Source organism: Pteropus medius, unplaced genomic scaffold (assembly GCF_902729225.1).
Source record: "Pteropus medius unplaced genomic scaffold, Ma_sr-lr_union100, whole genome shotgun sequence".
Classification (NCBI taxonomy): Eukaryota; Metazoa; Chordata; class Mammalia; order Chiroptera; family Pteropodidae; genus Pteropus; species Pteropus medius.
This window is the reverse complement of record NW_024356335.1, coordinates 2,041,514-2,069,233: the sequence shown is the minus strand read 5'-3', so window position 1 is coordinate 2,069,233 and position 27,720 is coordinate 2,041,514. Positions and strand designations below refer to the sequence as shown.

Below are 27,720 nucleotides of genomic sequence, written 5' to 3'. Positions count from 1 at the left end.
ATCTATATAGATCAAGCAACCAATTAAACAATTAGCATACACTTTGCAATTAATTAATTTAAGCATCAATCATATAATTAAAACTCCAAATTTAAGCTGCAGAATTTAGAATCCCATCGCTTTGCGAACTATTAGGTTCATACTTCTGAACACTAGCAGATTTGCAGTTTCACGGTTCAGCTTCGGAGCAGGGTATCTTAAAGTGTTTTACGTTGATTTCAGTTTTAAATTGTCTTTATGTTGATATAGTTTCCCTCCCTTTTCAGCCAATTGACTTTTGACTTAACCCAGAAGTAAACCGGGGGAGGCTAGAATCTGGGATTACTGACTGGGCATTCCAGGGAAGTGAGAAAAGGCCAGAAGTAGTTGAAGGGGCTCAGATAATCTGCGTCAGGACAAATCAGGTCATTTGCTTTTACTCTATTAAGTATCCTTGGTATTTGGAATCGGATCCTGCCAAGTGAGTCTGATTTTTTTTCAGAGAAAGAAGAACTGTGTAGATTGTCTTTGTTGCCTCGGGTACTTCTCCTGAGTTAGAGCAGAAATTTTCTTACTCCTCACCATAAATCAAAGGCCTCTGATTCTCCCAAAGTAATTTTTTCCTCTTTTATAGTTTTGTGTATCTTTTATGATTTATTTATTTTTATTTACATTTATATTATAGCTAATATAGTGCTTACTTCCCCCCCTCCCCATATTATAAACTTCCTTGAGGGCTGATAGTAAATCTCATGTTTGATCAAAGGGCTCCTGTGTCTTATCGACAACAGGTGCTCCAAAGGTTTCGCTGGAAGAACAGAGCAGCGTCAAAGCTCTTGTATCACGTTGTTTTTCTCCCAGTTTGCACTGCCATGTGTCTTCTCATTATTAAATAAAGTAGGATTTGGGGGATCCGAGGGTATCCAGGCTTTGGGATAAAGAACAGCAGTGTCCCGGGTTGCTCGCTGCATATCACAGCCCCTGGTCCCTACGTCCCTTTCTCACGTGGAATGCACTCACTTTTGGTTTTCCTTTCAGTGACAATGTCAGTGCCTACTGCCTGCATATTGCTGAAGATGACGGGGAGGTTGACACAGATTTCCCCCCGCTGGATTCCAACGAGCCCATTCATAAGTTCGGCTTCAGTACTTTGGCCCTGGTTGAAAAGTATTCATCTCCTGGTCTGACATCCAAAGAGTCACTCTTTGTTCGAATGTGAGTATTGACTCCTTTACTCATCTCAATATCGCATCTCTCTACCTTCTCGTGTTTTGGATTCGACTTCGGTTTTGTTCATCAAATGAATATTTGGTATCTGGAGGGTCCACATGTAATGATTACTTCTAGAGAGATGCTGGGGGACAACATTCGAATTATATTTTGTGCCCTGTGCACCTAGATTAAATACGATGGCTTTGGAGTAGCAAATTATTTTAGGTAATCTCTGAACCTCCATCGTGTCTGTGAACCAGGCCTCTGGATATATTGGGGCACTTTGGAGTCTGTGAAGCAAACAATCTCTTCAAGGAATCCAAAGTAAATGAAAATGTGTATTGCAGCCACTTCTCTCTTGTGACTTAAAATACTTCTTTTTCTCTCCCACCTCGTTCAGAACAAATTTTATTTTTCTTCTCGGTTACCTTCCTGTAGACAGAGCAGAGATTCTTAACCTTTACTGCCTTCGGCAGTCTGATAAATCCTATAAGCCCTTCTCAGAAAAGTATTTGTAAATGCGGAAAATAAAATTCACAGACGTACAAAAGAATTTGTTATATTTAAATAGTTGTCAAATTATTAAACATTTGCATTAGAGTAATATGTATGGCTTTATTAATACATTAAATAACAACGCGGCAGCAGGTCTCACAGTAACTCCCAAAGCCTCATTTCAAAGTAGTGATTGTGTATAAGTGATATTTGCAACAACCATAATGTGCTGTGACGATACCTCTGATTTCTGTTCATGACAGAATCACTAGTACTGCTAATACTACTGTGATTTGTTGAGTACATTTTTAATTCAAGGAAATGCTAAAACCTCAGAAGTTAACGAAAATAAAAACGTAATTTTTATCTATTCAAGTCTACAGATAGCCTGCATTTTACCCACAGGTCCTTGTTATTAGGGGAAAACCAGCAGTAGCAGTGTTTTCTAAGCACAGCTTAAGCTTTTCTGACCAAGGTGGCTACAGTCCCTCTCCTGGCCATCTCCTGGGAACAATAGCGGTCCCTTTGGCACCCCCTGCTGTTAGTAACCAGCAGATTCACTACCCAAAAGCGATTGCTTTAGAGGACTTTGCCTCCTGTCTCTTTAAAACATATAGCCTTTGTTTCAGATTTTTACTAAAAATAGGGTTATGCTACCTATGAAATGTGAATATTTTGGGTCTTTCTACCCTTAAGCAAAGAATGAATACTTCATTGCCTGCGGATGAGCTGGGGTGACTCCTCAAGCTTTTATAATACCCATTTCATTCCTACTATGAAGTCTTATTTGGTATATGTAACAGCGAATATTTTCCTCCTTTGTACATTTACATTACATTTTCCATTTCCATTTCAGCACTAAAACAACAGCTTTAAAGTACATTTAAAGTAATTTAAAAGCTATCCAGTGATTGCTCCATCCTAACATAACTGTTTTCATTTTTGAATAACCATTTCCATATGTATATATATTAGACAGTTTCAGTTCCTGGCATACGCATTATGTTATTTTTACTTAACATTCTATTAGAAATATTTTGATATCTCTTAATTCTTACAATCTACATGTATTAATGCACCAAGGATCTAGCAGAGACAACCCCTGTTCTCATAGAGCTTATGCTCTAGTGGGGAGTCAGTAATCAGACAAATCATTAAAACGTGATGAGCAATACAACAGAAAATGTATGGGTGCAGTGGATGCTTGTCGCAGGACATTTAGATTGTTTCCTTGTTTTGGTTGTAGTAAGTAAGACATGAAAACGGAAGCTGAGGGATATCGCTCTCAGGTATGAATTTGAACCCATGCCTGACTTCAAAGTCCGTACTCTTTCCAACCCCTTGCTGAGGGTCGGGATGGGGATAGGGCAGTCTAGTGTTGGTCTAGTCTTTCAAGTAAATCTCACTGTCTTAAGGCCAACATTCAGCCACCACTACAGTGTAACAGGTAAAAGCTTGGTGACTTCTGGAACCACACTGCCTGGGTCCCTATCCTGACCTTTACTAGTGTGTGTGATCTTGAATGAGTTACTTCACTTTTCTGTGGCTCAGTGAAATGAGAGTCATAATAATACCTACCTCTTAAAGCTCTTGTAAGACTGAATGAATTAACCGATGTAAAGCACTTAGAACCGTGCCTGGCCTGTGTAAGCATTGTCTTAAGTGTTTATTGCAGTTATTGTTATTATTAATAAAAAACTTTCGAGGGCAAGAACTGGATCATTTGTGCCCCACAACACCTAGCATAGCTCCATTACTATCGTAAGTATGCCACAAATATTTCTTGAATGGGTAACTGAATAGATCTCTCTGCTACTTCTCTGCTTTTCTTCTTCCCCTACTTTCTGTTTACCAGCAGGAAAAGGGCAGAATTTGAGTGGATATTGCTCACAAAAGGCTGAATTGGAATAACTTTTGCTGAACATTGGCAGATATATATGTTGGAGATCTGCAGACATTCAAATAAGTCCTTTTATGCACAGACACCCTTTAAGATACCAGCAAGACATAAACTCCTTGAAGACAGAGAGGGGATGGTCTTAATTGTATCTTCACAGCCAGCACAGGGCTTCACAGAGAAGGAATGAATGAATCTTCAGGTGTTTGTGGGCTGCACGGAAGGCCCTTGCCCAGGCTTTCTGTCCCACCTCACTTTCTGAATCCACTTAAGCCCCTGTTCCTTCCTTTTGAAAACCATGAAACCTCAGGTTACATTCTGCCTTTCAGAGGTCCTCACACGCTCACCCAGGAGGCTCTAAAATACCATCTTTCCCTGCTCCAAATGAGGCAGCACAGGCTTTGAACTTAGACTAACCTGAGTTCAAGTTTCAGCTTCACCAGTGACTTACTACATGACTATAGTCTTGGTTTCATCTGTGAAATGAGGATAATACTAACTACCCCATGGATTTGTTGTGAGGAATTTTCTTAAATGTAAGTAATATACAGACCTCTTTTAAAGAAAAATTAATTCTCCTGAAGCCTCCATGCTTGCCTGAATTAGTTTTATTACAATGTTACTTAAATACATACAAATGTAAAATTCTGGCTATAAATTCATGTCTTTATGCAACCCAAACAAAATAACAAATTAAATGCAGATAAAACTATAACATTAATAGAGTACAAATTAACAACTTTAATGCAACAGATAATGTTTTGCTGAAATTAAATCGCTGATGTTGGGTTTTATGGCTGTTAAATGTTTTACTTGTCATCTTGAGTCTTGATATGAAACCTCAGATTACCATAGTATTATTTGTCCTTTTAAATAATGTATTTTTAACCACTAGTCCATTACTTTAATGGGTCAATAGGTTATAGTGCATCCTCCCCAAATTTTAAATGTTCTTTAAAACAAAGAACATTTCTTTAGGATGACCATTTTATACCAGTTTGCCTAGGACTTGCCCTGTTTCAAAACAAACCTCACATCTTAGCTCACGCCCCTCAGTGTTGGGTGAACCAGGATGATTGGGCACTCGACTTTGTGTTGCTGATTGGTCAGTTACGTAGGTCAGCTCTCTGCCTGTTGACACCTGTGCACAGTACAACTTGGGCACTGCAGGGCGTGAATTATTTAGCAATCAGAAAGCCTGTTGCTCCCTGTTCAGAGATCAGCGAGCCTTGCAGCCACTTTTCCCATCACTTTTCTCTGCTCAACAAACTTTGCATGCAACTTGCAGTGATGTCATTTGGCCTTTACTAAGTCTGTTAGTGATATTAAATAACTCTAGCTGCTAGAACACACAGCCCCCCAAATCTCACCAACTTTAATCCCATAGGTGGGCAAACTTTTCTCTAAAAAGCCAGATTATAAATATTGTAGGAGCCATACAGTCTGTAACTCAACTCTGCCATGGTAGCATGAACGTAGCCATAGACAATACATAAGCGAATGGGCGTGGGCCACATTTGTCCACCCTGGCTGATTCTAGTAAGTTAGTTTCTTGTTCATATCTGTCTGATGAGGGTCAAGTGGCTGGCTCTCCTGGGTATTTGTCCTCTACGTCTTGGAGGGCTTCTCCAGCTGAGTGGAGAAGAGGAACATGGAAGACTGAGGGTAGCCTACATTTATATCTGTCACTTATATGTCATTACGTATACAGTTGACCCTTGAACAGTGTGAGGGTTAGGGGTGCCAACCCCCTGTGCAGTCACAAATCTGCATATATCTTTTGACTCCCCGAAAACTTAACTTACTAATAGCCTACTGTTAACCAGAAGTCTTACCAATGACAAACAGTCAGTACATATTTTGTATGTTGTATGTATTATATACTGTAGTCTTACAATAACGTAGGCTAGAGAAAAGGAAATATTATTAAGAAAATCATAAAGAAGAGAAAATACATTTTCAATGCTATATGTATATATTTATTGAAAAAAATCTGCATATAAGTGGACCCATGCAATTCAGACCGGTGCTCAAAAGGTCAGCTGTACATCAAAATATATTCAGTTTTGCTTTTCAGGGAAAATCATTTATATGATTTTTATTTAACTAAATATATATCACATGTATATGTGTATACATGTGTGTATATATGTGTATACATGCATGTATACATGTATATATGATTTTCATTAAACTGAAAGCAAAATTTTTAAATTTATAACTTAGAGCATATGTGATTTCATCTGATGACTCTGGAAGCCCTTGAACCTCAGGCAGGAAATGCTGCTCTGAGGAAATTAGCTCAGACCCGGGCATGTAGGAAGTATTACATAGTTGCTATTTTTGTTATTTCTGTCAAATATATATCAGTCTGAATAATTCACACTAAGGTGTATATGGCATTTAACCTTTCTTTGGGTTACTTTTTATTACGCAATAAATGCCCATTATAGAAAAACTTTTAGAGCTGTGTTTCTTCATACAAAAGAAAATTGTAAACTTCTCTTTGTTTGATCATGCAAAGATAATGACTTATTATATAATTATTTACATCTAAAAAGAAGAGCTTGTTAACATAAATGAATTCTCATTGGTAGAGTGTTCCGTGGAGGAGAATGTGGAGCTGGCCAACTTCCATGTGCTTCCTGAGTCCAGAGACCGGCCTCCCGCCCTACTGGGCCCAAGAAACCCCTGGAAATAGAGTTGATTTTGGGGGAAGGAGAGTGGCTCACTCTTACCACTTGCAGATTAGGAGCCCACTAATGGAAACTGCCTCCTTTACCAGATCAGCAAGTGCATTTCTAAGCTATCTTTTATTCTCGATGGATTTTGGACGGAACAAATATGTATATAAACAGCATTCCCTAAATTGCTGACTGCTAGCTACTCTGAGCTTTAAAGGAAGAAAAGTCAAAACTATTAAAGTGGATGGAATCTCCCTAGATCAGATGTCAGTGAGAGCAATTAAACTGCCGTCCTATATATGCGTTGGACTTAAAATGTTTACCGTATCAGGTGGACATGCATAAGGAACCGTTCTAACCAAGACTGCAGAGCAAAGCAGAATCCAGTTAGGATTTTGCCGTTTGGAAAGGAACCACGTAGGCAGTAGAGGGTCTCACGCCAGAAGCCGGGCTGCCTCAGGCAGTGTGGCCCCGAGGGCTCCCAGAGACAGCCCTGGGGCTCCAGCTCTGCATGAAGAGAAAGGTTAGCTGCCTTTTAAAGAGACATGCCCTAGATTCACTGCTCTTTCAGGTATGAGGGCTTTTCAAAAGGGTGGGGAGTTTTTGTGCACCTTCTTAACTAGATCTCCACAGTACACCCCCAAATGGCCAGGCCTTTATGAAAGGATATGATCAGTTTGAAACTTCTCCTACTCTTAATATAATACCGTCTTGTCTGGAGAAGAGAAGAGAAAACAAAGTGTTTTTTGCACACTCAGTTGAGTGCTCCTAGGAGCCATCGTCTCATTTATTAATCTTGATGAGTAGCTCATTTTTTAATATACAGACTGTCCCCAATTTATGATGATTTTACTTAAGATTTTTCGACTTTATGGTGGTGTGAAAGCAATACCCATCTGTTAGAAACTGTACTTTGAACTTTGAATTTTGATCCTTTCCCAGGCTGGTGGTACACGGTAAGATGCTCTCTCGGGATGCTGGACAGCAGCCATGGGCCGCAGCTCCCAGCTGGGCAGTGACCACAGGGGTAAACGGCCACAGCGGGCTGTGTCACTAGTGTTGGGGGATGTTGCGTTCTGAGCACGTTGAAGCTAAGTGAAGCGAAGCTATGTTGTTAGGTAGGTTAGTGTATTAAATGCATTTTCAACTTATGGGGAGGTTTAACGGGATGTAACCTCATCATAAGTAGAGGAACATCTGTGTAAACTGAGGATCAGAGACAGGTAGTTATTTACCCAAGGTCATACAGTTTGGTAAGGGGCAGAGCTAAAATAGCACGAGGAATAAAAAAGACGATGACTGTGTTCTTTGCAACCAGGCCTGACAATGCGAGTATAAATTTTCCTAGTTATTTATTATTTGCTCGAGTCATAGAGCACCAACTGTGTGTTGTTTCTTTTCATTCTGTTGCATTAGCAAACATTTTCATTGTCCAGATTGTCCTCGTGTATGGAAATGTAACATATGCAGCCTGTTTAATTTTGTATTTGTAAATCTGACTTGATTTCCTTTTTGGCAACAGCTACTGTCTAGAGAAAAGAAAAGCTTTTTCTTTGTCTGTTTAAAGTGGCAGAAATATTAGAGCACGTAATAAAGATGGAAAGCATTAATTACATACTTCTAAGAATTTAAAGGTCAGGCAAGCTAAATATGTATGTTTTGCTCGCTGGAATGTCTGTTTGTTGAAAGTGTGCCAGGATTCACTTTGTTTCTCCAATAAAAGCACACATTTTAGATAGCCATCAACTTACTTTGGTATCCAAAAATTATACCAGATTGTTGCTTTAGCTGCTTAAAAGTTTAGGGCTCCCATTTCTGACACTAATGTGATTTCTTTCATGATCCACCCCCTTTGGCCATGTTTAGTTACTATGTCTCATTTTGATTTCCTCTGTTCTCTCCTCAGCTTATGTTGGAGTCTGTCAGCTGCTGCTATGTACATGTCAGGCTAGTGACTTATAATGTTTATTAATACAGTGTCAGTCTTGCCGTTGAGAAAACTGAGATGCTTCTCATAAGGTTGCGATAGAACGAAGCATTTGATTTCCAGATCCTGTCTGCACTGCATGGTGAATACATTCTCACATGTTATGCAGTTCACTGACCTGACAGTTATGGAACCCCGCCTGGGACCCCATTTCAGCAGGACATATTTGAACAGAAACAGTTTGCAAAACTTTACACACTTAAACTCCTGCCAAGGCAAACTGTTAGCCACTTGAGTTTGTTATAAATACCCAGTGGCAGTGGTTGGAAGTAGCCCACGGTGTGCTTTATATTCTGAACTGAATGTGAATGTCTTTGCGGTTATATAGAGTAGTAAATAATTGAGTTTGATTAGGGAGAGGGACCTCATTATCCCCCACCTGTGCCCAGCTGGAAGGGGAGGGTCGAAATGAAGCCATTAGCTGTCTCTCTTACTGGCATCTCAAAGAGCTCAAATACATCTGTGTCTTATTTTCTTTTCTGGCACAATCAGTTGAGCAAGCTAAGCAGGCATGACCGGATTTGGCAAGTCCCAAGGACTCTGGCAAAGATACACAAGGAGAAGGCGGAGGGCAGTCATTTTGGCTTCTCACTGCCCATTAGTCTAGCGAGTTATGTTTTTGGAAAATGTCTGTTTTGAAAAAGAGTACTTTGTCCAATGTCAAACATTGCATACTCGTACAATACGCTTTGATCTTTAAAAAAAAAATTTTGTCAGAGCAAAGGGAAACAAAATGTGGCATTCACACTAGTGTAAACTCTTTTTATAAAGTACCACTTGAAGGACTTGCTTTGAAGCAGACATGCTACAGTTATTGCAAGGCTTTCTCTTGCTCATATATTTTCATTTTCTACCTTGAAGTGCTAGAGAATGAACACGCATGGAATTGGGACCAGAATAGGTTGGGAACGAGAGGTGTGTGTCTTCATCACTGTTACAGACTGGTCAGGGCTGGAGAATCAAGTGCCACTCTTGGCAGCCTTTTCCCACCCCCACAAACTGACACCGGCTCATAAAACCATGACATTCTCCAAGGGCTTTTAAAAAGGGCTTTTGTAAGTCATATGGTTAGTCTAAGAGTTGGGACATTTATATTCATCGAACTGAATTTGTTACAGTGGAAGTTGAACCTTCTCCACAGATTGGTCAGTGGTTCCAAACCGAAAGACATGCTTTCGGGAAGTCTCTTCCCAAGTCCCCAAGACTCCCTTCGTGCTTTGGAGTCGGCCTGACCTGGGTTCGAGTCCCGACTCTTCCATTTATTAGCCATGTGACTCCAGACACGTGTTCTGACCTTGCCAAACCTTAATTTCCTCCATTGTACAATTGGACTGATAACAGCACCTTCCTATTCTGTGAGGATTAAATGGACAAAGTACGTGCTCCGTGAATGTCAGCTGTTGTCATGGTCTTCTTGTGTATCACTTCTTTGTGCATGTGAAGAAAAGCCCATAGTTATTATATTAACTATTGCTTATTAAGCCTTTATTATATGACAGGTATTATGTTAACTACTTTAGAAGTATTTAGGCCTCACAACAGTCTTACCATCTAAGAATTATTATATTTTGTAGATGAGGAAGCTCAAAGTTAGAGAGATTATATCATTTGCCCAAGGAAGGCGAAGCTGGAGCTCCCAAGCGGGCTAGAGCTTACTGTGTCGTGCTGCCTTCTGGTGTCACCACCATCCTTCCGATTATGGTCTAGAACTTAACGGCAACCGTGTCTGGGGACATCTTCACTAAGAAACTCCTCTGACCCCCTCACCGCTCCTCGGCTGGGTTAAGTGCCCCTGCGTTTCGGCGGCACTCTGAGCTGGCCTCCACCTTTGTGCTCGCCACACAGAACCATAATTCTTTGTTTTTCTTTCCCATCGGAAGGACTGTGCTACTTGGGTTAGGGACCATATTGTTGACTTCCGAATCCAAAATAGGATCTTTAATAGATGAATGACCACAGGTAAATTCCCTAATGCCTCCAGCTTCAGTTTCTGTAAAATAGATATAATAATAGTACCCATCTTATGATTAAATGACTTAATATAGATTCAAAAAGCTTGATACAGCACCTAGCACATAATAAGTGTTCAAAAGATAGTAGTCGCTGCAATTATTGTTATATAATAATATCTTGTACTGTGCAGATCAAAAAGCTCCTAGTGAGTCTCATTGCATTTCTCTGCAACACCAATGTGATTTGGGGCTTCCGTCACCCTCATCCAAAACCAGTGAATTAAGTTTAGGTGGAATATACCTGCTCCTCTGGTTTGCTCTCACAGAAAGGAAAGCCTTGACAATGGAGCCCAGATGTTCTCATTTGAGCTTCGGGGGTTCTGATGCCTGGGCCAGAGGCTGCTTGCTGACACTACTCGTGAATGTTGCCACCGTGCCCAGCAAATTGCACATTCCAATGGCCTTGTGTTACCAATGATATAATAAACAATGAGGGTTGAGATCCATTCCTCCCAAATGAGCACTCTCTGCCGAGAGGGCAGGGGAGAGGGGATGAGTGGGGCCTCTCCTCTTGGGGTGATGACTTGGGAAAGGGGGAACACAAGAGAACTAACATTTGCAAACTCCTTTTAGTGTGCCAGCCTTAGTGCCAGGTGCTTGGCATTCACTGTCCATTTGATCCTCCTGACAATTCTGTAGGGATGTGGCCTCCTCATTTCATGGATGCAGCTGAGGTTCCCACATGTTAAGGCAACATTTCGGTTAGTGGTGGATCCAGGATTTGAACCAAAGGGTATTTAACTCCCAGCCCATGTGATTTCCTCTCCAATATGTGGCCTTCCAACTTGGGTTCTGGTTCCAGCTCTCTTCCTATAAATAGAATCTAAGCTTTTTGGACGGAGACTGTGCTCCTACTTCCTCTCTCTCCCCGTCACCTCCAGTTTGATACTTAGTAGAGAATGCTCATTGTGTTAGGTCAGTGCTGGTATAAAAATTTCCCTCTGGTAACTAACTGAGTGGCTTCGCGCTGGGACAGAGCTGAATTCCTCAAGTGAGTAATCTCTTTTTAAAAAGCCCATATGTTTTTCAGTGGTTACAGGACTTGACAGGGCCTAACTTCAAATTGACTGAAGCACTCCTGACAGCATTTCGTCAGCTCCCGAGGTGGTGCTTCATCCTAGGCCCAGCACAGGTGGCGCAGGGGGCGTGGCAGGGCAGCTGCTTTTGCTCAGTGCCCCAAGAGTGCCCTGCACAGGCCGAAAACAAGCTGTCAGTCCCCAGGGGGAGCAGAAGGGGGAGCAGAGTCTGAGTCAGGACTCTGGGTTTGTGGCCCGTCTGTCTGTCCATCCATCTGCACGTTCGCCCAAGGGGCTAGTCACCGCGGGCACAAGTCACAGCTCAGAGGAAGGGAGGCAAGACTGGCACCCTACCCACGGGCTGCCAGCATGTCCTCTGAGATCATTGTCTTCTCCATCTCAGACCCCATGCCCAGTACTAAATAAAAGCAGCTTTAAAAGATGTATTTCAGTAGACTTTTTAGAAAGCCCATAAAACATTCTGGATATAAAGAAATGAGGCATAAACCTCAGAATGTTTGGAAGTCAAGCTGAAAATTGTGGTAGCAAGTCTCCGTATCCATTTATTAAGTGGGAGCATAACTTAACAGTTGCATCAGAACGGATGCTGAGAACCACTTATATTCGGTACTGTTGTTTTAGAAACGTTTTACCCCCTTATGTGCCGCAGACTTGGAGCAGGATCCAGAGCTGGCCTTCGTCTGGAGGGGGAGAACTGGAGTGCGAGGCTGACCTGAGGAAACTTTCGTTCGGCCGGGTCGAGTGTGCAGCACTCGGGTCACGACCTCGCTCCTGTTACCGTGCGCGTTTCCGCCGGGCCGGGGCCCCGGATCGGATAGCGTGCACCCACGAAGGCCCACGGCGAGCGCCGGGCATCCCTTCCCTTCTCTGTTGTTTTCATTTTCCTCTCGTGAACCTTGCTACCCCGGCTTCAGCACGGAGGCTGTAAAGGAAGATGGAGAGCCGAGTTACCTCAGAATGATCACTATCGTTAACATTCACGGGTGGTTCACTTATCATTCCTGACTGCACAGACATGGCAGCCGCTCGGAAGCGTCCGCAGGTGTAGCATGGTGATACATATTACATTGTGCCACAATGGATTTATGTATTCTGTAACAAAAGAAAAGTGTAATGAAAAAATACAGAAGGTAATCCTTTATTCCTCCACCGCACAATTTATCAGTAATGCCTGTGGATGATAAGTGCCAGGGATTTCCTCTGCTTGCTTTAACCTTGTCACCCAGGTACATTTTGGTAAAATGACAGAAAAATACAGACTAGGGATTTTCCTCCATTCGAAAATCTTTGAAAAAGACGCTTTTAATTTATGGAAGTTAGTCCAAACACAAGGCTTCCTTTCGAGCTTTTAGTCTGCCTACGCCGAAAAAGATAAACATATTGGTTTGAAATAATGCTGTCAGCCGGCAGCAGATTACGAGAGAATGTAAAGCAATTTATAAGCAGACTCAAATCTAACTTAGTTCAGGTGGAACCCAGGTGGATGGAAGTTTGCGAGCTCTGGCCCAGCACTAGCGTGTGAGCACCCGACAACGTGTGTTCCCTTTTAGGCCCCACTCATCCACCGCCCAACATATTGTCACAGATGGAGCACACACTGACTTCTGAGGAGAAGGCAGGGGAAGGCAAGTCTGAACGCGGATGATTGGCATTTGTTCCAAACACAGCCTGGCCTGGCGCCAGAGCAAATACCCCCAAGTTTATAAATGCACAAGGCACTTTACATTTCAGTGCTCTTGCCAGAGTATCACTTACTGCATCGCGCCCTAAATATAGTTTTTAAAAAAGAGCTATTTCTTATTTTGCTTTGATCAGTAAAATAAACTTTTAAAGATTGTTCTGGGATGAGGTCCAGCTTCTGAGGTAAAGAATGGCCAGGGCTCAGGCATGATTCAGTAACAGAGTGTTCAGTAAAATTAGCTTGACAGTTCTCAGGCCTGCTGTTCGATAGCAAGAACTTGACCAAGTTAAAATGGATGATCGTGCTGGCTAGACCAGCGTCGGCTTTTGCTTTTTAACAAATGGAATGTCAGGGATTAAACAGCGAGCCGTATGGAGAGGAGGGGTGTGGAGATGTCTTTGTATTAGGGAAGCAAATTGGGTCCTCGCCTTGGAGATGGGCCCCCAGCCCCTGCGGAAAGCCAGCCACTTGGTTGGGTGCAGGCGAGGTTTAAGCCCCTTCCCAGCCTGCCCTACCGTTGGGAAGCCTTTCCATGGCTTAGCTTGGGGCTTGGCTTTTCTTTCCGTTTTCTTGTCAATGTGAAGTTCTGCCATGTTTTTTGGCCATGTTCCCCTTCGAGATTCTTGTGGGGAAATGGGAATGCAACCAGACTCCTTGTGGCAATTCCCATGTTCCATAGTTGGAAACTCGGGTCCCATTTGTTACATGAGCTGCTCGGAATTAGCCTGTTTTGTTCCAGTGCCCAAGCATAGTGAGTAAGATATTTGTGATACTTGCTCTTGCAATTAACAGTCTTAGTGAAGTTATACCTCACCAAGGGGCAGGCCTGTTTTTAGGGTACTTGTTTCTTACCAGCTCATTTCTATCTAAAGGAAAACCTCTCCCCTTAAAGTTAATTGGCTAGAAGCTTACAAATTAGTATTAGTAGTTTGTCTTGTAATTGTTTATGCCTCAGCTAATATCCTGTTTGACCTTTTAGGACTAAGTAGATTAAAACGTTCCTACTGAAGTGTGCATAGACATAGACTATATAGTGAGTGTGTGAATGAATGAACGAGTGAGCGAATGAATGAATGAATGTTTTTGTTGGTTGGTTGGTTGGTTTTTTTTTTACTGGTCAGTTATGAAGAGCCTTTTCCTTATTCTAAATTGCTTTGGGCTATCACCCCACACACACACACACACAGACACTCACACACACATACAACATGACATTTTTTCCTCCAGGGCTCCATGAGCTTTAATATTATGGTAGTATCTGCCTGCAGTGACATCTACTGACACAAGCCAAGTTTATCGTTTGTCAATCCTTGCTGCAAGATTTGGCTGGGGAGCCAGTATTAGTGACCCACACAGACCAATTAGATCCAATTTGAGATAAATTAGGAAAACATTCTATAACTCTGACCTCTCTTTCACTTAGAACTGTTCATACTAGAATGCGTTCCTGTCTCTGTCTCTCTGTTATTAGAAGTAGGGTTATTTAACCTATTTTTAAATAATTGGCACTTTGATGTACACTTATTAAAACTTAAACACAATGAAGACTGCAGTGACATCGCTCTGGTTGAATATTGGTGATGATTTAATATTTGTCTCTCCCTACAGAAATGCTGCTCACGGATTCTCCCTTATTCAGGTGGACAACACAAAGGTCACCATGAAAGAAATCTTGCTAAAAGCAGTGAAGCGAAGAAAAGGATCCCAGAAAATTTCAGGTAGGATAGTTAAATCATACCCCAGCGACAGAAGCTTAACCCTTAGTTAAAAGTGCTTGGTGTGTGTGTGGGAAGGTGGGGAGAGAGAGAGGAGAGGGAGGAGGAGGGAGGCAGGCAGGCAGGCAGTGGTATGGCTGGTTTCTGGATGTTTCAGGTATCAGTGCCAGAAGCTTGATTAGCAGGTCTATGGCAAAAAAAAAAAAAAAGTGATTTTTAAGTTGCCCCTGGGCCCAAGAAAGAGACTGGGTCAGTGGCATATGTGAGAAGAATGTGTTCATGTGGGTTATGGAAGTTCCATCATTAATAATTTTGATAGATGAAGACAAAGCTACTTGAGCCAACTATTAGTTGGTGTAAAGCTGTCTTGAAAACCGAATCCTAAATTTGAAGCACTGCTTTTAATTTCATGTTTTCACATAATTTTCAGTGGGGGAAACTTTTAGTTGCTAGTGTTTGCGATGTGGAATAAAGCGGGAAATTCAGTTTTACCAAATGAGGGCAACTGTTACAAAAAATGTTTTTAAAGATAAATCACTTGATGCACAGAAATACCTGTTAATCTCTAATTTCTCATCACCCAACTTTATACAGAAAATAAGCTTATGGTACTAACTGTGATATTTAAAAGATAAGAGAAAAATATTACCGATATTGAGAAATAATTATTTTAAGAAATACCTCAAAGATTTGTCATACCGCAGACAACCTAAGTATAAATCAGCCTGTATATGATATGTCAAATAGCTTTGTAAATGAACGAGACTTCTTAAACACTTTTGGTTTTATCTTTTGGAATGGAAAAAAGAAAGCATTGTTCAGGTTGAAGAAAATAGTTTTGTGTTCTTTTTAAGGGGAGGCATATAATCTGTTCCAGATTTAATTAGCTATCTTCAGATGAAAGCTGAAGTTTTAATAAAAGTTAGAAGAGATAACACAGTGAAGGACACGGATGAGCTGTCTCAAGGCCATATTCCAGGGGAACGATAAGAGCTGTAAAAAATGGCAGAGGAGAGCAATTGAATGGAGCAATGAAAATCTGATTCTCATAAAAAAGAGAGAGAGAGAGATGCTGGTAGGGGCGGTTGTAGATGAGACCTGCTAGCGTCTGCAAGCAATTTGGATGCTCGCCAGGAGTCATTGTTCACCCTCGGCTGTGGCGGCTCCGTCCAGATGTGCCAACTGCACGTTTCGGCTTTTGCCAGCTGACTGCGCCGTTTGATAACCAGCTCTCTGGATGCCCATCACTGGCCGCAGAGATAGAATTAAATGATGATGATCTTCCCACAAGTTGGGAGAGGAAACAATGCATATAAATCTTGATTTCATCTCAGCATGAGAAGTCTTTATCCATCATCACTCATAATGAACAAGTCGTTAGCTGGGATGAATGGTGTTCTGGTTTTTCCAAACACCTCTTTTGTTCATTTTTTGGGTGACTTTTATCCATTGCATGGGGGTCAAACCTCTTTGTATTTAGGGGATGATTGAAGAGGCATAGCCTCGCCTTCCCAGGGGAAAAGAGCTATGTTGGGGTTCTAGGCGCCAGTCGTATTTAAACAGCTTCGGACATTTAGAGATATTTAATAAGCATTAATCTTTCTTTACGATCCTGGATTTTTTCTCTTGTCCCTAAGTTTTCTTTACATAATAGTGTATTTTGTGACGTACTCATTTATTCTAAGATAGCATTATTCTGAACTGGCCATGAGGAGGTAGAACTAACTTTTAACCTTCTCAACAGAAATTCTGCTGTCGCAGATTTTTTAGACCGTGAAACCTCCGTGAAGTGACTGGGCTACCGCCGAGCCGGTGTCTTTCCCTCTGTCTCCTCTGTCCCTGCCACCTCTGTCCAACCGAATGCCTGTTTTTCTGCGTCCATCTCCAGTAAGCACGTTTAGCGCACACACGTTGATTTATGTTCACCTTTGTACACACATCCCTGCCATTTCCGTCAGAGTCTTTGCCATACCCTTGGCAAAGAATTAGGACTCGTTATCCGAAAAACAGTGATCTGCATTATTTATTCCTTTTTATACTACAAAAGTCGATTGAGATTGATGCATTTACATAAATTACTGTCCATTTTATTAACTTAGAAAGCTTTTTAAAATAAGAAGCTCTTTCTGTTGCTTTATTAACTCTAGTCTCACGCAATAGAAGGCTATCCAGTTTGGCGAAGAGCTTTATTTAAGGTTAGCTTGCTAAAGGTATGGTATAGTTTATATTTTTGAACTTCGTGTTATGGAGTGGACCTGTTTTGGAGGGTGATTAATGAAAAGAGGAAAATCCTCTTGTCACAGAGAGAAACAGAAGTACATTTACTTAAAAAAAAAAGTCTTGGTGCTCGCAGTTGGCTCACCTATTGTGACATGAACTTAGTCTCGAACTCGGTGGCAGGAGATGCTAGGTTAGAGATCCTCATCCTGTATTTCCTGAGCCTCTACCACAATGACCTGCTAATGCTAAGTCTTTGCAAGCAGATGCCTGCCACCTCGACGTCTGGGACAGAATGGAGTGCTCAGCCTGCAGACAGCTTTCACCTGTCTGAGTGCCGAACCACACTGGTCCCTTTGCTACTCTTTGAATATAAGTGAAAGGGGAGACGTGCCACTTGAGATCGAACGTGTGCCGTGTGGAGTTGAGAGTTCTCACACTGTTTGTTCATTAGAGGTTAGTTTTATTAGATCAGGATTTCAGAAAGCCTTTGATAGGCTGACAGTGAGCTTCTGACAGCTCTCCATTTAATAATTAATAACAATAATAATAATAATAATAAATTGAGAACTACTTCATTATTAAATCAAGATGTGGACATAATGATTGTCCTAACATTTAAGTTCTCTGTTGCCCTTCCCCGTGGCACTCTCTCTACAATTATCATTTGTAAAAAAATAAGAAGGTGATAGGTATTTGAACAAAAGAATTCTTCTTTGTTTAGGTAAACAGCTTTGTCAGTGGAAACACTTAGGGTTTAAAAATATTTTTGCTTTTTGTGGATAGAATGTCATTATAGACACTTGTAACCGATCTAAAATTTTGACTTGCATTATTTGTAATTATTTCATCAAGTCATAACTCTTTATGAACACTGCAGGGTTTTTTCTATTAATATTCATGTACTGAACTATAGTAATCTTTTCACAGTGTGTTCCAGTCAGTTCTCTGCTAGGCCGTTTTTTAAAGCCCATTTTTAAATGTCTCTTTTTAAAAAGTTTCTCTCTGGCTTTTCGTTTTATTACTGACCTACTTGACATTTGGAATCTACCTGCATTGCAGTGCAAAAAGTCCACACTGTTTAAGAAAAATGTAAATGGAGAATGCAGTTTTAGAAGAATTAGCTAGAACCTCTACTAATCTTAACAGTTGACGGACGTGTTTTTGCCATAATGAAGAGTAGCCTGTCTGGTCCCTTGATTTAGCTGGTAAAATATACTTAACTGTTATTTTGTGAGTAAAGGCCTTCGTTCATCAAGTTCTCCTTTGGTCACGTTTACCCGCACTATCAGTGACCTTCTGAGCTCTTTAGTATTTTGTTGTTGTTTAAAACTGCTGCTTCCTACCGACCCTCACCAGCCTCCTGAAGCATGATGTTGGGTATGACAGAGACACTTGAGAAATGGAAGCAGATCCAATATCAGTCCTAACGTTGAGGCAGACATACCGTGTAGGTATCTCTTGATCTGCGAAGGAGAGAAGGCTTTGAAGTGGGATTTTCCAAGCAGAATAATTTTCTACAGGGCTCTCTTTCAGTATTTGTTGTCATTATGAAACAAAGGTGTTTTTCTTTGTCATCTATTGAAAGATCGAACCAGAAGCATATGAACTTTTTCTTAACCCTGTCAATTCTTGCCTTTTGATGTGAAAAGCAAACTTTTATTAATCTGCAGATCCTTTTGAAAAGTCTGTACAGTGTTGTTAATAAGACTTACGACATTCGCTCCTACCTTTCCTTTACAGAATTTCACCTAGAATTTGAAAGATAAATGTTAACTTTGTTGAGTGGACCCCCTCTTAATATCTCGGCTTAGAGTCACAGACCACCTTACTACTTGCTAACTTACTGTTTTCACAGGACCCCTGGAATGTGACCAGTGAGAACGTCTAGTCTAGGACTTCTCAGACATTATACCCTAAAGGACCACTAGGAGCAGAGAGGAGTTGTGAACACATACCTACCACAGGGTGTGTGTGGGGTTCAGATCTGAGAGGCAGCTAATGATAACGTCATTGGATTCTCAAGGTTTATCTTCAAAATGCATATAAAATATGCATATTGATCCATAATATATTTGTAGTTGTGTTGAACATTGACTCATCATGTGCTCCTAGGTGCCGGAGTTGTGCTGGGTACAGGGAGACAGTGGTAAAAGGCCCTTGCTGAGCAGGGAGGACCTTACATTTTAGAGGGAGAGTAGTTACAAGGGGCTGAGAGAGAGAAGAATAAGATGCAGGGGAGCTCAGGGTATAGCATGGATGGGCAGGGAACTCCTCCCTGAGAAGCTGACATTTAAATTGTGACCTTTGCGTGTAAGACAGGAAGAGTGGGGGAGGGGCCGTGGCTGTTAGAACTTGCTGTGTTTTATTGTAAAAAGAACACTTTTTCACAGTCAATTTACCTACCTGCCCCTCCCCCCGCTAAAAATATTGTAGTAAAACTGACCCTTGAATTCTTCCCCGTGCTAACTCCCCACGTCTCATCCATTAGCAAGTCCTACCAATTTTGCCTCCTGAATATATCCTCAATCCGTTCAGTCCCGATTACCATGACTTCACCTGGACCGTTGAAAATAGCACGCTAGCTGGATTTCCTGCATCTGTTCTTGGCCCCGTCCAGTCTCTTGTCTACATAGCAGCCAGAGAGATCTTTTTAAATATAAATCAGATCATATCTGCTCCAAACACTTCAGTGACTTCTAGTTGCATTCAGAATAAAATCCAAACTTCTAACCACTCTGAAATACACTGAGTCCCAAAGAGGGGTGGGGTGTACAGAGAATATAAACATAAAGAAAAAAAAGAATTGGAAAGAAGTACGGAGTTGATGGTTGCAGTGTGACAGAGGAACACAGACCAGGCCGAGGACCTGGGAGACCAGGCTGGGGACATGGCGCCGGTGACTTAACGTGGACCCGCCGTGAGAGACCCACGCGGCAGCAGAGGCCATCCTGACTCATTCCTGCGACACCTCCCGCAGGAGCCGCACTCTCATGCCAGGTAGACCGAGAAAGGCGTATGCAGATTAATTTATTACTTATCAAGAGTGTTACAAAGGGGATTTGTGTGACTAAGAATGAGTCAATCTTTCCGCAAGCTCAGTTCCAATCAGGTAAGAGCTGATTTATCCAGTGCCTTTGTGTAAGTACAGATATTACCGCATTTAATCTAATCCCTAGAAAGTAGACATTATTATTCCTCTTCTGCAGGTGAGACTTTAGAAGTGTTAAAAAGTAAAGGGAAACGTGCATCTTAGAATTAAGGAACTAAGATAACTATATGTGTAATCATACACTTACCTCCGTGAGCTTTTCTCTCCTCAGCTCTAAGAGAAGTTAAAGTAACTCACATTTCCACAGTAAGTAAATGGCGGATTCTGAATTGGAGCCTGGGCTTTTTTGACCTCAAAGCTTGCACTGTTTTTATTGTACCATGTTGCTTATTAGAACCCTAATGGGAGAACAAATTTAAAATTCTGTAAACAGAAATGTTCATTGATTCTAAGATCTAAATGCACTAGGGAAGTGCAGCATTTAAAAGAACCCTGTGGTGAATCTGGATATAAAGCCAGGAATTCTTTATGTAATTGCACAGTTTGTCTGTATCGGTGTCAGTTTTAATGTTTTACGTCTGGCTTTCTTAAAGCAACATACACCTGTCCCGAGTTGCCCTGTGGAGAAGAGAAGCCCATGTATTTTAGATGGAGTAGAATTTTTAACACTCTTCTAGCCCGAGATGCTCTCCAAAGACTAAATAGAGATAAAGTATCTGCCAGCTGTAGGGGTGAACAGAACCTACTTCACGTATAGTTGTAAAGACAAAAAATTCAGTAACGTTTCATCCAAGACAATATTTTGGGAGCCAGGGACACAGACGTGTAGTTTCCTTACGCTGCAGCTGGTCATCCTTTAAAAAAACAACGAACAAGAAGATGAAGACAGAGAAAAGGTAAACAGGACTGTTTAAATGTTCTTTGCCCAAAAAGCAGTAATTCCTGCAGAAAACTGCCCCTCATGAAAGAATAAATAACGCGCCTGTGCCATTTGTAGGGGGGCGGGGGCTGGGTACGAAAGAAGGACCTGACACTCGGTATCCAGTGGCCCTGTGGGAAACCGATGGAGTGCTAAGGTGTTTAAACGTACAACTCACAGGTGCCCCAGTCAGGAAGCTCCCAGTTAAATATTCCTCCTCGCCTCCTCTCTCCCTTCATCTCACCTGAGTCCTCCTCCCCCATTCGTAGTGCTCTGAGGCTCCTGATGGATCTTCTTGGGTATAGAGCAGAGCACGTTAAAGATGGCATTGCAGTCAACTATTGTATCCAGAAAGCCTGGAAATTTAGAGAATTTATGTCAAGCAAAAATCTTTTGGAACCACTTTAGAGACCCAATTATTTTAGAAAGGTGTTATGAGCTCTCGTAACCGCTGTATCAGAAAACCGTGAAATACATCATTCGCCAAAACTACATTTGACCAGCATTTACTCTTCTTGCTAGTCTCTAATCTTTCAGGAGTTCCTTTTTCATCACGAAGTCTATTCATTCACTCCATCTGGGGCAGTCACCAGGATGGATTAGATTAAGAAAAAGCAGAATGAAAGGAAGAGAAAGGACGTACACTCCTGAGAGGCCGTGCAGTGGTGCAGGGCACACACATTGGAGTCAGAGGACCTTTCCCTGGGTCTGCTGGGGACAATTCCAGAGCAGCACTCATTTAATAATAGCTTTTCAGAAAGAAAAAAATACTACATTAAATGTACGTATTGATTGTTAGCTGTATCCTGATCTTGGAAACGTTAAAAAATGAAAAATATATATATAGAATAAGAAACTGTGGTAACTGAATGTGCAGTCATGTATTTACGTCTATGAGCCTCGCTTTTCTTAGCTGTAACGTGGGAGAGGTTGAGGAAGGATTAATCAAGGACACTGTAGGAAAGGGCCACCTGTGCTCTAAAGCTCTGTATGGCTCTCAAGACACCCTGTTTAGTTCAGCAGTCACCATCCAGTGTAACCACTGTACCAGAAATCAGGTGGACAACCCATTGAGAAAACAGACTCAGAAGAAGGGGCAGTGAAATATGGTCAGTTCACAGCTAGAAATATTGAAGCTGCTAAAGCAGCACAGATAAGGGAGTATTTAAAACTACTGGGTGAGGCAGGGACCTGAGGAAAGATGCTCTGGAGTAAGTGATTTCTTTGACAGCTTTTTGAAAATTAATTAGAACTTTGCCAGATGGGTAAGTGAGAAGAACATTCCAGATAGAGACGTGTTGAGATGTAGTCACAAAACATAAACATTCCAAATTGCTGGAGCAGGAACAAGGCAGAAGATAAGCTGCAGAAGTTAGGCAGGGGCCAGATCCGATCGGCCCAGGCCTGGTAGTGTGCTCAAAATTAGAAGAGGTGCACCCATTTCCTGGGGGCTCATTAAGCAGGAAGCGGTCCTTACCCTCAAGACACTTATTGTTTACTTGGAGAGACAAACAGATAGGCAGTTACCATACCACGCACGTGATGAGCAGAAATAAGTCTCGGGGAGCACATTGTGGGAGGGGAGCCCTAGTCCACTCTTAGGGAGTCAGGGAGGATTGTCTTGAGCAAATTATCCAGCCAGGACCTGAAAAGTGGTAAAAACTGTTCAGGCGAAGAGGGATACGAACGGAGGAATGAAGGAACGAAGTGAAAGCGCTGTGTCTTCTGGAAACCGTGGGAGTCGAGGATGGGGAATGATGAGCCTGAAGTCACTTGAGACCAGATCATATTTGTAAACTGTTGAATTTGAACTACATTCTGATGGCAGAGGGGAGCCATTGAAAGGAGAACAACACAGTCATAATTTCTTATAGAAAACACCATCTGTGTTTTAAAAAATGGATTAGAGGACATAAAACAGGAGGCAGAGACGGCAGTGAGGAGGCTCTTAAGGACCTTGCCCAAATGTGATGAGCCTTGAACTAAGGTGCGGAGAGGTGGGGGGTGCTCAGTCCAGGAAACAGGGGCGGACACCATTGTAAACTCCGATTTCTGTCATTAGAGAATGCACAGTTTGGGGGGATTAAAACAGCTTGGAGCTGCCACCAGTTCTGGTGTTAATATTACAACAACGTGAAGGTTAAGGGCTTTTAAAGAATTTTTTTTTAAGTTAAATATTTGTTGGTAAAGGGCTTTTAAAGAATTTTTTTTTAAGTTAAATATTTGTTGGGGAAAAAAACATTGTGGAGTTGGGAGAAGTAAAAAGCGAAAGTTTTTCTTTGGTGTAAATACTTTTTTTAAAAAAATTTTCATGCAGATACACATAAAGGCTGTAAAGTTCGTGGGGGCAGGACCCTGATTTTTGGTTTTTGGTTTTTAAAAATCACTACATACCTAGCATTTAGCAGAGTGTCTGTCAGATAGACATAAACATTTGTTAAATGAACCTGTGAAAAATTTATCTGAGTAAAGGTTTCTTAAAATGATACCATAGAAGATATCTGATTTTGCAATTTTTTAGTCAATATGTCACAAGCATTCTATATTAGAGTAACCGCTGCATTTTTATCTTTCTCGTTAAATTTATTTAACTTGGCTTTCTATTGAAGGACATTTAGATTTAGATTTTTTCCAGATTTTCAGTTTCACACAAACATACAGTGAGCCGTCTTGTAGGAATATTCATTGCACATTTCTGCTGGGTTTTAAACATGGGATTGCTTGTCTAGGGGGTTGCTTATTTAAAATGTTGACAAAAACAAATTGCTCTTCAAACATTTTATACCCATTCTTTGACACTCAAAGATTATAGGAGAGGACCTTTTCCCCCAGCCCTTTACTAACACTGGATATGATCATTCTTTAATTTTTGTCATATTGATGGTTAGCAGTTAGTATCTCATTTTAATTTGCATTTCTGGGTTTTTAGTGTAATTAAGCACTGTTGAGTATTTCTATTAGGCATTTATCTTTCTAAAAGATAGTTCTTAAGTCAGTCAGTTGTTTTAGTCGGAACCGCGATTGAGAGGAAGCCTAATTCTGTCCACCTCCCCTCCCCTTTTCCTGTTTAAGCAGGTATGTGCGTACACACACATACACACACATCACATGCACACATGCACACTTCAGTATGTAGAGAAAGGCCAGGCCATTTCACTTGTTTGCCCACTGGCCCTTTCTTCACCGGCAAAGCTTTGTTCATGTTCAGAGAGAGCCAGCTGGTAATTCACTAGACTCCAGCTCACCTCATTTGAGACCTTCTGTTGTGACCTGCTTAACTTCGTCATCAGAACTAGTTTAAAAAACAGATTTTCTGTTAAGTAGTTTATTTTAGTCTGGCACACTTAGAAAGTTCATCATAATCTGCAAATCAGAAATGTAGACCAAAAAGTCGTCCCTTAATAGGTTTGTTTTTGGGGGGCGGGAGCACATCTAAGGACACATCTGGCAGCATTATGAACAGCACTGGCACCAAGGGCAACTGTGGGGGGTTAATGGGGACCCTGCATCATCCTTGCCATGTGCCTGGTGAGTAAACTCCTAGAAGTTTCTGGGAATGGCAGCGAGTGGGGAAAAGGCTGCAACCAACAATCAGTGTCACAAAGTGGGGATGACGAATTTGCCGAGGAGGCCGTCGAGACAGATGTTTAATTAGCTGAAGTCAGAGTGGATAAATTGGGAGAAGACTGCCGAGGCGGAGAGGGGCCTTTGCCCCTCACCCCTCATTTAACTGCATTTGGGTCGTGGGTTTTCTGAGTTTCGGTTTTGGTTTTGTCCTTACCATTTATTTTCTTTTCGAAGGGAACATCCTCAGATTGGGGCAAGCTGGGGAGGAGTGTAGAGAGAAAGTACCCTTTGGTTACAGCTACTGAGTACTTACTGTATTCCAGGTGTTTTTGTATTTAACCTTCACAATGAACGTGGGAGATGGGCATTATCTCTTTTTTTACGGTTGAGAAACTGAGGCTGCACATGTGTGTGTTGTGCATGTGTGTGTTGTACATGTGTGTGTTGCTAATGAGCCATGTAGGTGAGATTTGAACCTAGACCTCTTGATTCTTGAGCCCAATGTTTTTTTCCCTGTACCCCAGCTTCCCCACTCAAGATGTACTGCAGATGGAGGAACTTTCTGGAGTAAAGATAACAGTCTATATATTCACAGGAGCTGGTGTCACACAGGTGTATGCATTTGTCAGAACTATTACATGGTACTTATAAGATTTGTACATATTACTGTATGTAAATTTTACTATAAAGTAGAAGAATCTTAAATATTGAACACCAGGTAATGTTATACACACTGAAGTGTTGAGAGTGAATATACTGTTGTATGCTCCTTACTTAGAAATGCATTTTTGTAAATGGACTGGTGAATAGAAATATGATAAAGCAAGTATAATAAGGTGTTAGTTGTAGGATCTAGGTAGTGTGTACAGTTCTTTCAGCTTTTCTGTGACTTAAAAATATTCATAATAAAATAGCAAAGACCTCATAAAATTAAAAATATATAACTTAGATTCTACTTATATAGTATAAATTTCTGGACTTACAAATATATGTTCTGATGGCATAGAAAACACTACTCTTTATTTCTATTTGTAGGATATTTTATCTTTCGTTATTTTTTATGTTAAATAACATCTTCGAGGTCGTAGTTTCTTCCATTGATCTGTGGCTTTAAGTAGCACATAGAGTTATGAATATAATAATGATTATTACCACTTAATGAATGTTCAAAATTTTCCAGGCAGTCTGCCAAACGACATTTTTTATTATGTCATTTAATCCCTGAAACAACTATTTGAATTGATTGTTATTTTTGTTTTATAAGTAAGAAAAGTAAAGGTCAGAGAGGAGGATACAGGACTTGTCCAAAGTCACACAGCTAGTGAGTTAGGGAGCTGGGACGCCACCTAGATGTATGAAGCCAAAGTTTACAGTCCTAACCACTGTGCTGTATGTCTCCCACTGGCTACGGTTATAGGATCCACAGCTCGGGGGAGGCCGTTGTGCTTTTCTCCCTAGAAACACCAAGTGCACCTGCTGCTTCAGTTAGATATGGCACGTGATTCAGTGGCAAAGGCCTGGACTCTGGAACCCAACTAGCCATGGTCCCCACCCCATTTGTACCTTTCACACAGCTGTGAAGTTAGGCACGTCATCAAACCCCTCTACCTTGAGTTATCTTTTCTGTCAATGGGGTAATAATACCTACCTTGTAGGGTGGTTATTTTAACTGAATGCACGTAAAACAATTCATAGTAAGTGCTCAGTGAAGGTCAGCTGCCTTTGTCTCTGTTGCCACTGCCACATCGAGCACACCGTAAAACCTGACTTTTTAGGGTTTGATTTACTTCTTTTTCTACCCATGCAACTTGGCCTTTGCCTGCACCTTTTGTTTTCCAATGAATTAAGTCTAGAGAAATCTTATACCCTGTGATAGAACTAGCCTTTGGATTGTGTTTGGGTATGGATCTGCTGGAGGCACCCTTTACTTTGAACAAGGAGAAAACGAGATCCAGAGAGTCAACTCTAATGACTTTTGACTAACATGAAAACGTATATGTAGGCGTGGGTTAATGAACGCAAGCCTCATTCATCATACAGCTTAGATCAGCAAATCCACTCTGCCAGAGATTTGAGAGGTAAAGCGGATAAACTACACTTGCCCGTAACAAACATGTTTACAAGTGATTTTTTAAATACTTGAGTATTAACCATTGAGTAGCTCATGGAGTCTATTGCTTCTTATCAGGAAACATTTGAAAGAGGGAATGTAATTAAACAGCAGCATGGTTCTTAAGCGAATGATTATGGAAGTTACAGACAGAGTTGAAATGCGAAGCCCCTCACATCCCTCCATGAAGAGTCTCAGTGTCCCCCAGAGGAAGCAGAGGGCAGCAATGGCTGCGTGAATTCATGAGCAGCGAGTGGCTCCATGTGGATCAATAGTGAAAATGAAGAGGTTTGGGCCATATCTCAGGCTTGGAAGCTGCTGGGAAGAACACTGTCCCTCAGCTGCTCAGCCTCCTCTCAGAGGCACCATGGCCTGCCCCAGTGAGTCCCTAATACGTTGATCTCACCAGATGATGACGAGAACCTTACTGAGGAGAAGGATGAGAACCCCCCTTTTTCCTTGGGAGACGGTTTGGAGAAGAACGGGTTTTTTTTATTGGTTTGCCAGCACTGAAGCTGGCCCAGAGTTGGTGGCTGGCACATTCTGTGGAATGAACTAAGGAGAAGCAGTGAAAGCCAGTCTAGTCAGGAAGCCATTCACTGTACTTTGATTATTATTGATCAGACTTCCTCAGAATTAAATCATCAAGTAAAAATGTAAATGTCTTAAAAATGAAACACAGTGTACATCAGTTGAAATTAGTTGCTTTCCAGGTTCCCTTAATGACAAGAATCTCTAATGAATTCTTGGAGAGTCAGAGGAGTGTACCAAAAACAGACATTTTAAGCATCGATAATCAAGTACAGGTGCCCAGCAGGAGGAAGCTACTGCACACACTGTGTTACAGAAAAAAAATGAAAGCACTCACTTCCCATCGTGGGACGGGAGGAGGCAGGGAGTGAACGAGTGGGGGAGAAAGCACATGCTCAATCCTCGTCTTCCAGAGAGTGAGTAGATACTGTGTGACATTGAAATAATTTTTAAAGCAGCTGACTAGGAATGCTAATAAAAATATGAAGGTCGGTACCAAAAGAACTTCCCAAAAAGGTTAAACTAATGGCCAGTGAGAAGGGACTCAGAGATGGGCAGGGAATTCACTGGTTTTCATTATAGAACTTGTATTTATTATTTACTTGTAAAACTATATATACATGTA

The 27,720-nt window shown here is 41.4% G+C and overlaps 1 protein-coding gene across 12 annotated transcripts in view; it reads left to right on the top strand.

Annotated features, from left to right (window-relative positions):
* MAPKAP1 (MAPK associated protein 1) overlaps positions 1–27,720 on the top strand; it is a 229,154-nt gene that overhangs the window by 130,588 nt on the left and 70,846 nt on the right. For all 12 annotated transcript variants that reach the window (XM_039861615.1, XM_039861617.1, XM_039861622.1 and 9 more), the window contains 2 exons: positions 1,018–1,194; positions 14,593–14,702. In XM_039861615.1, coding sequence (XP_039717549.1) covers positions 1,018–1,194; positions 14,593–14,702 — 287 coding nt within the window. The remainder of the gene's footprint in view (positions 1–1,017; positions 1,195–14,592; positions 14,703–27,720) is intronic.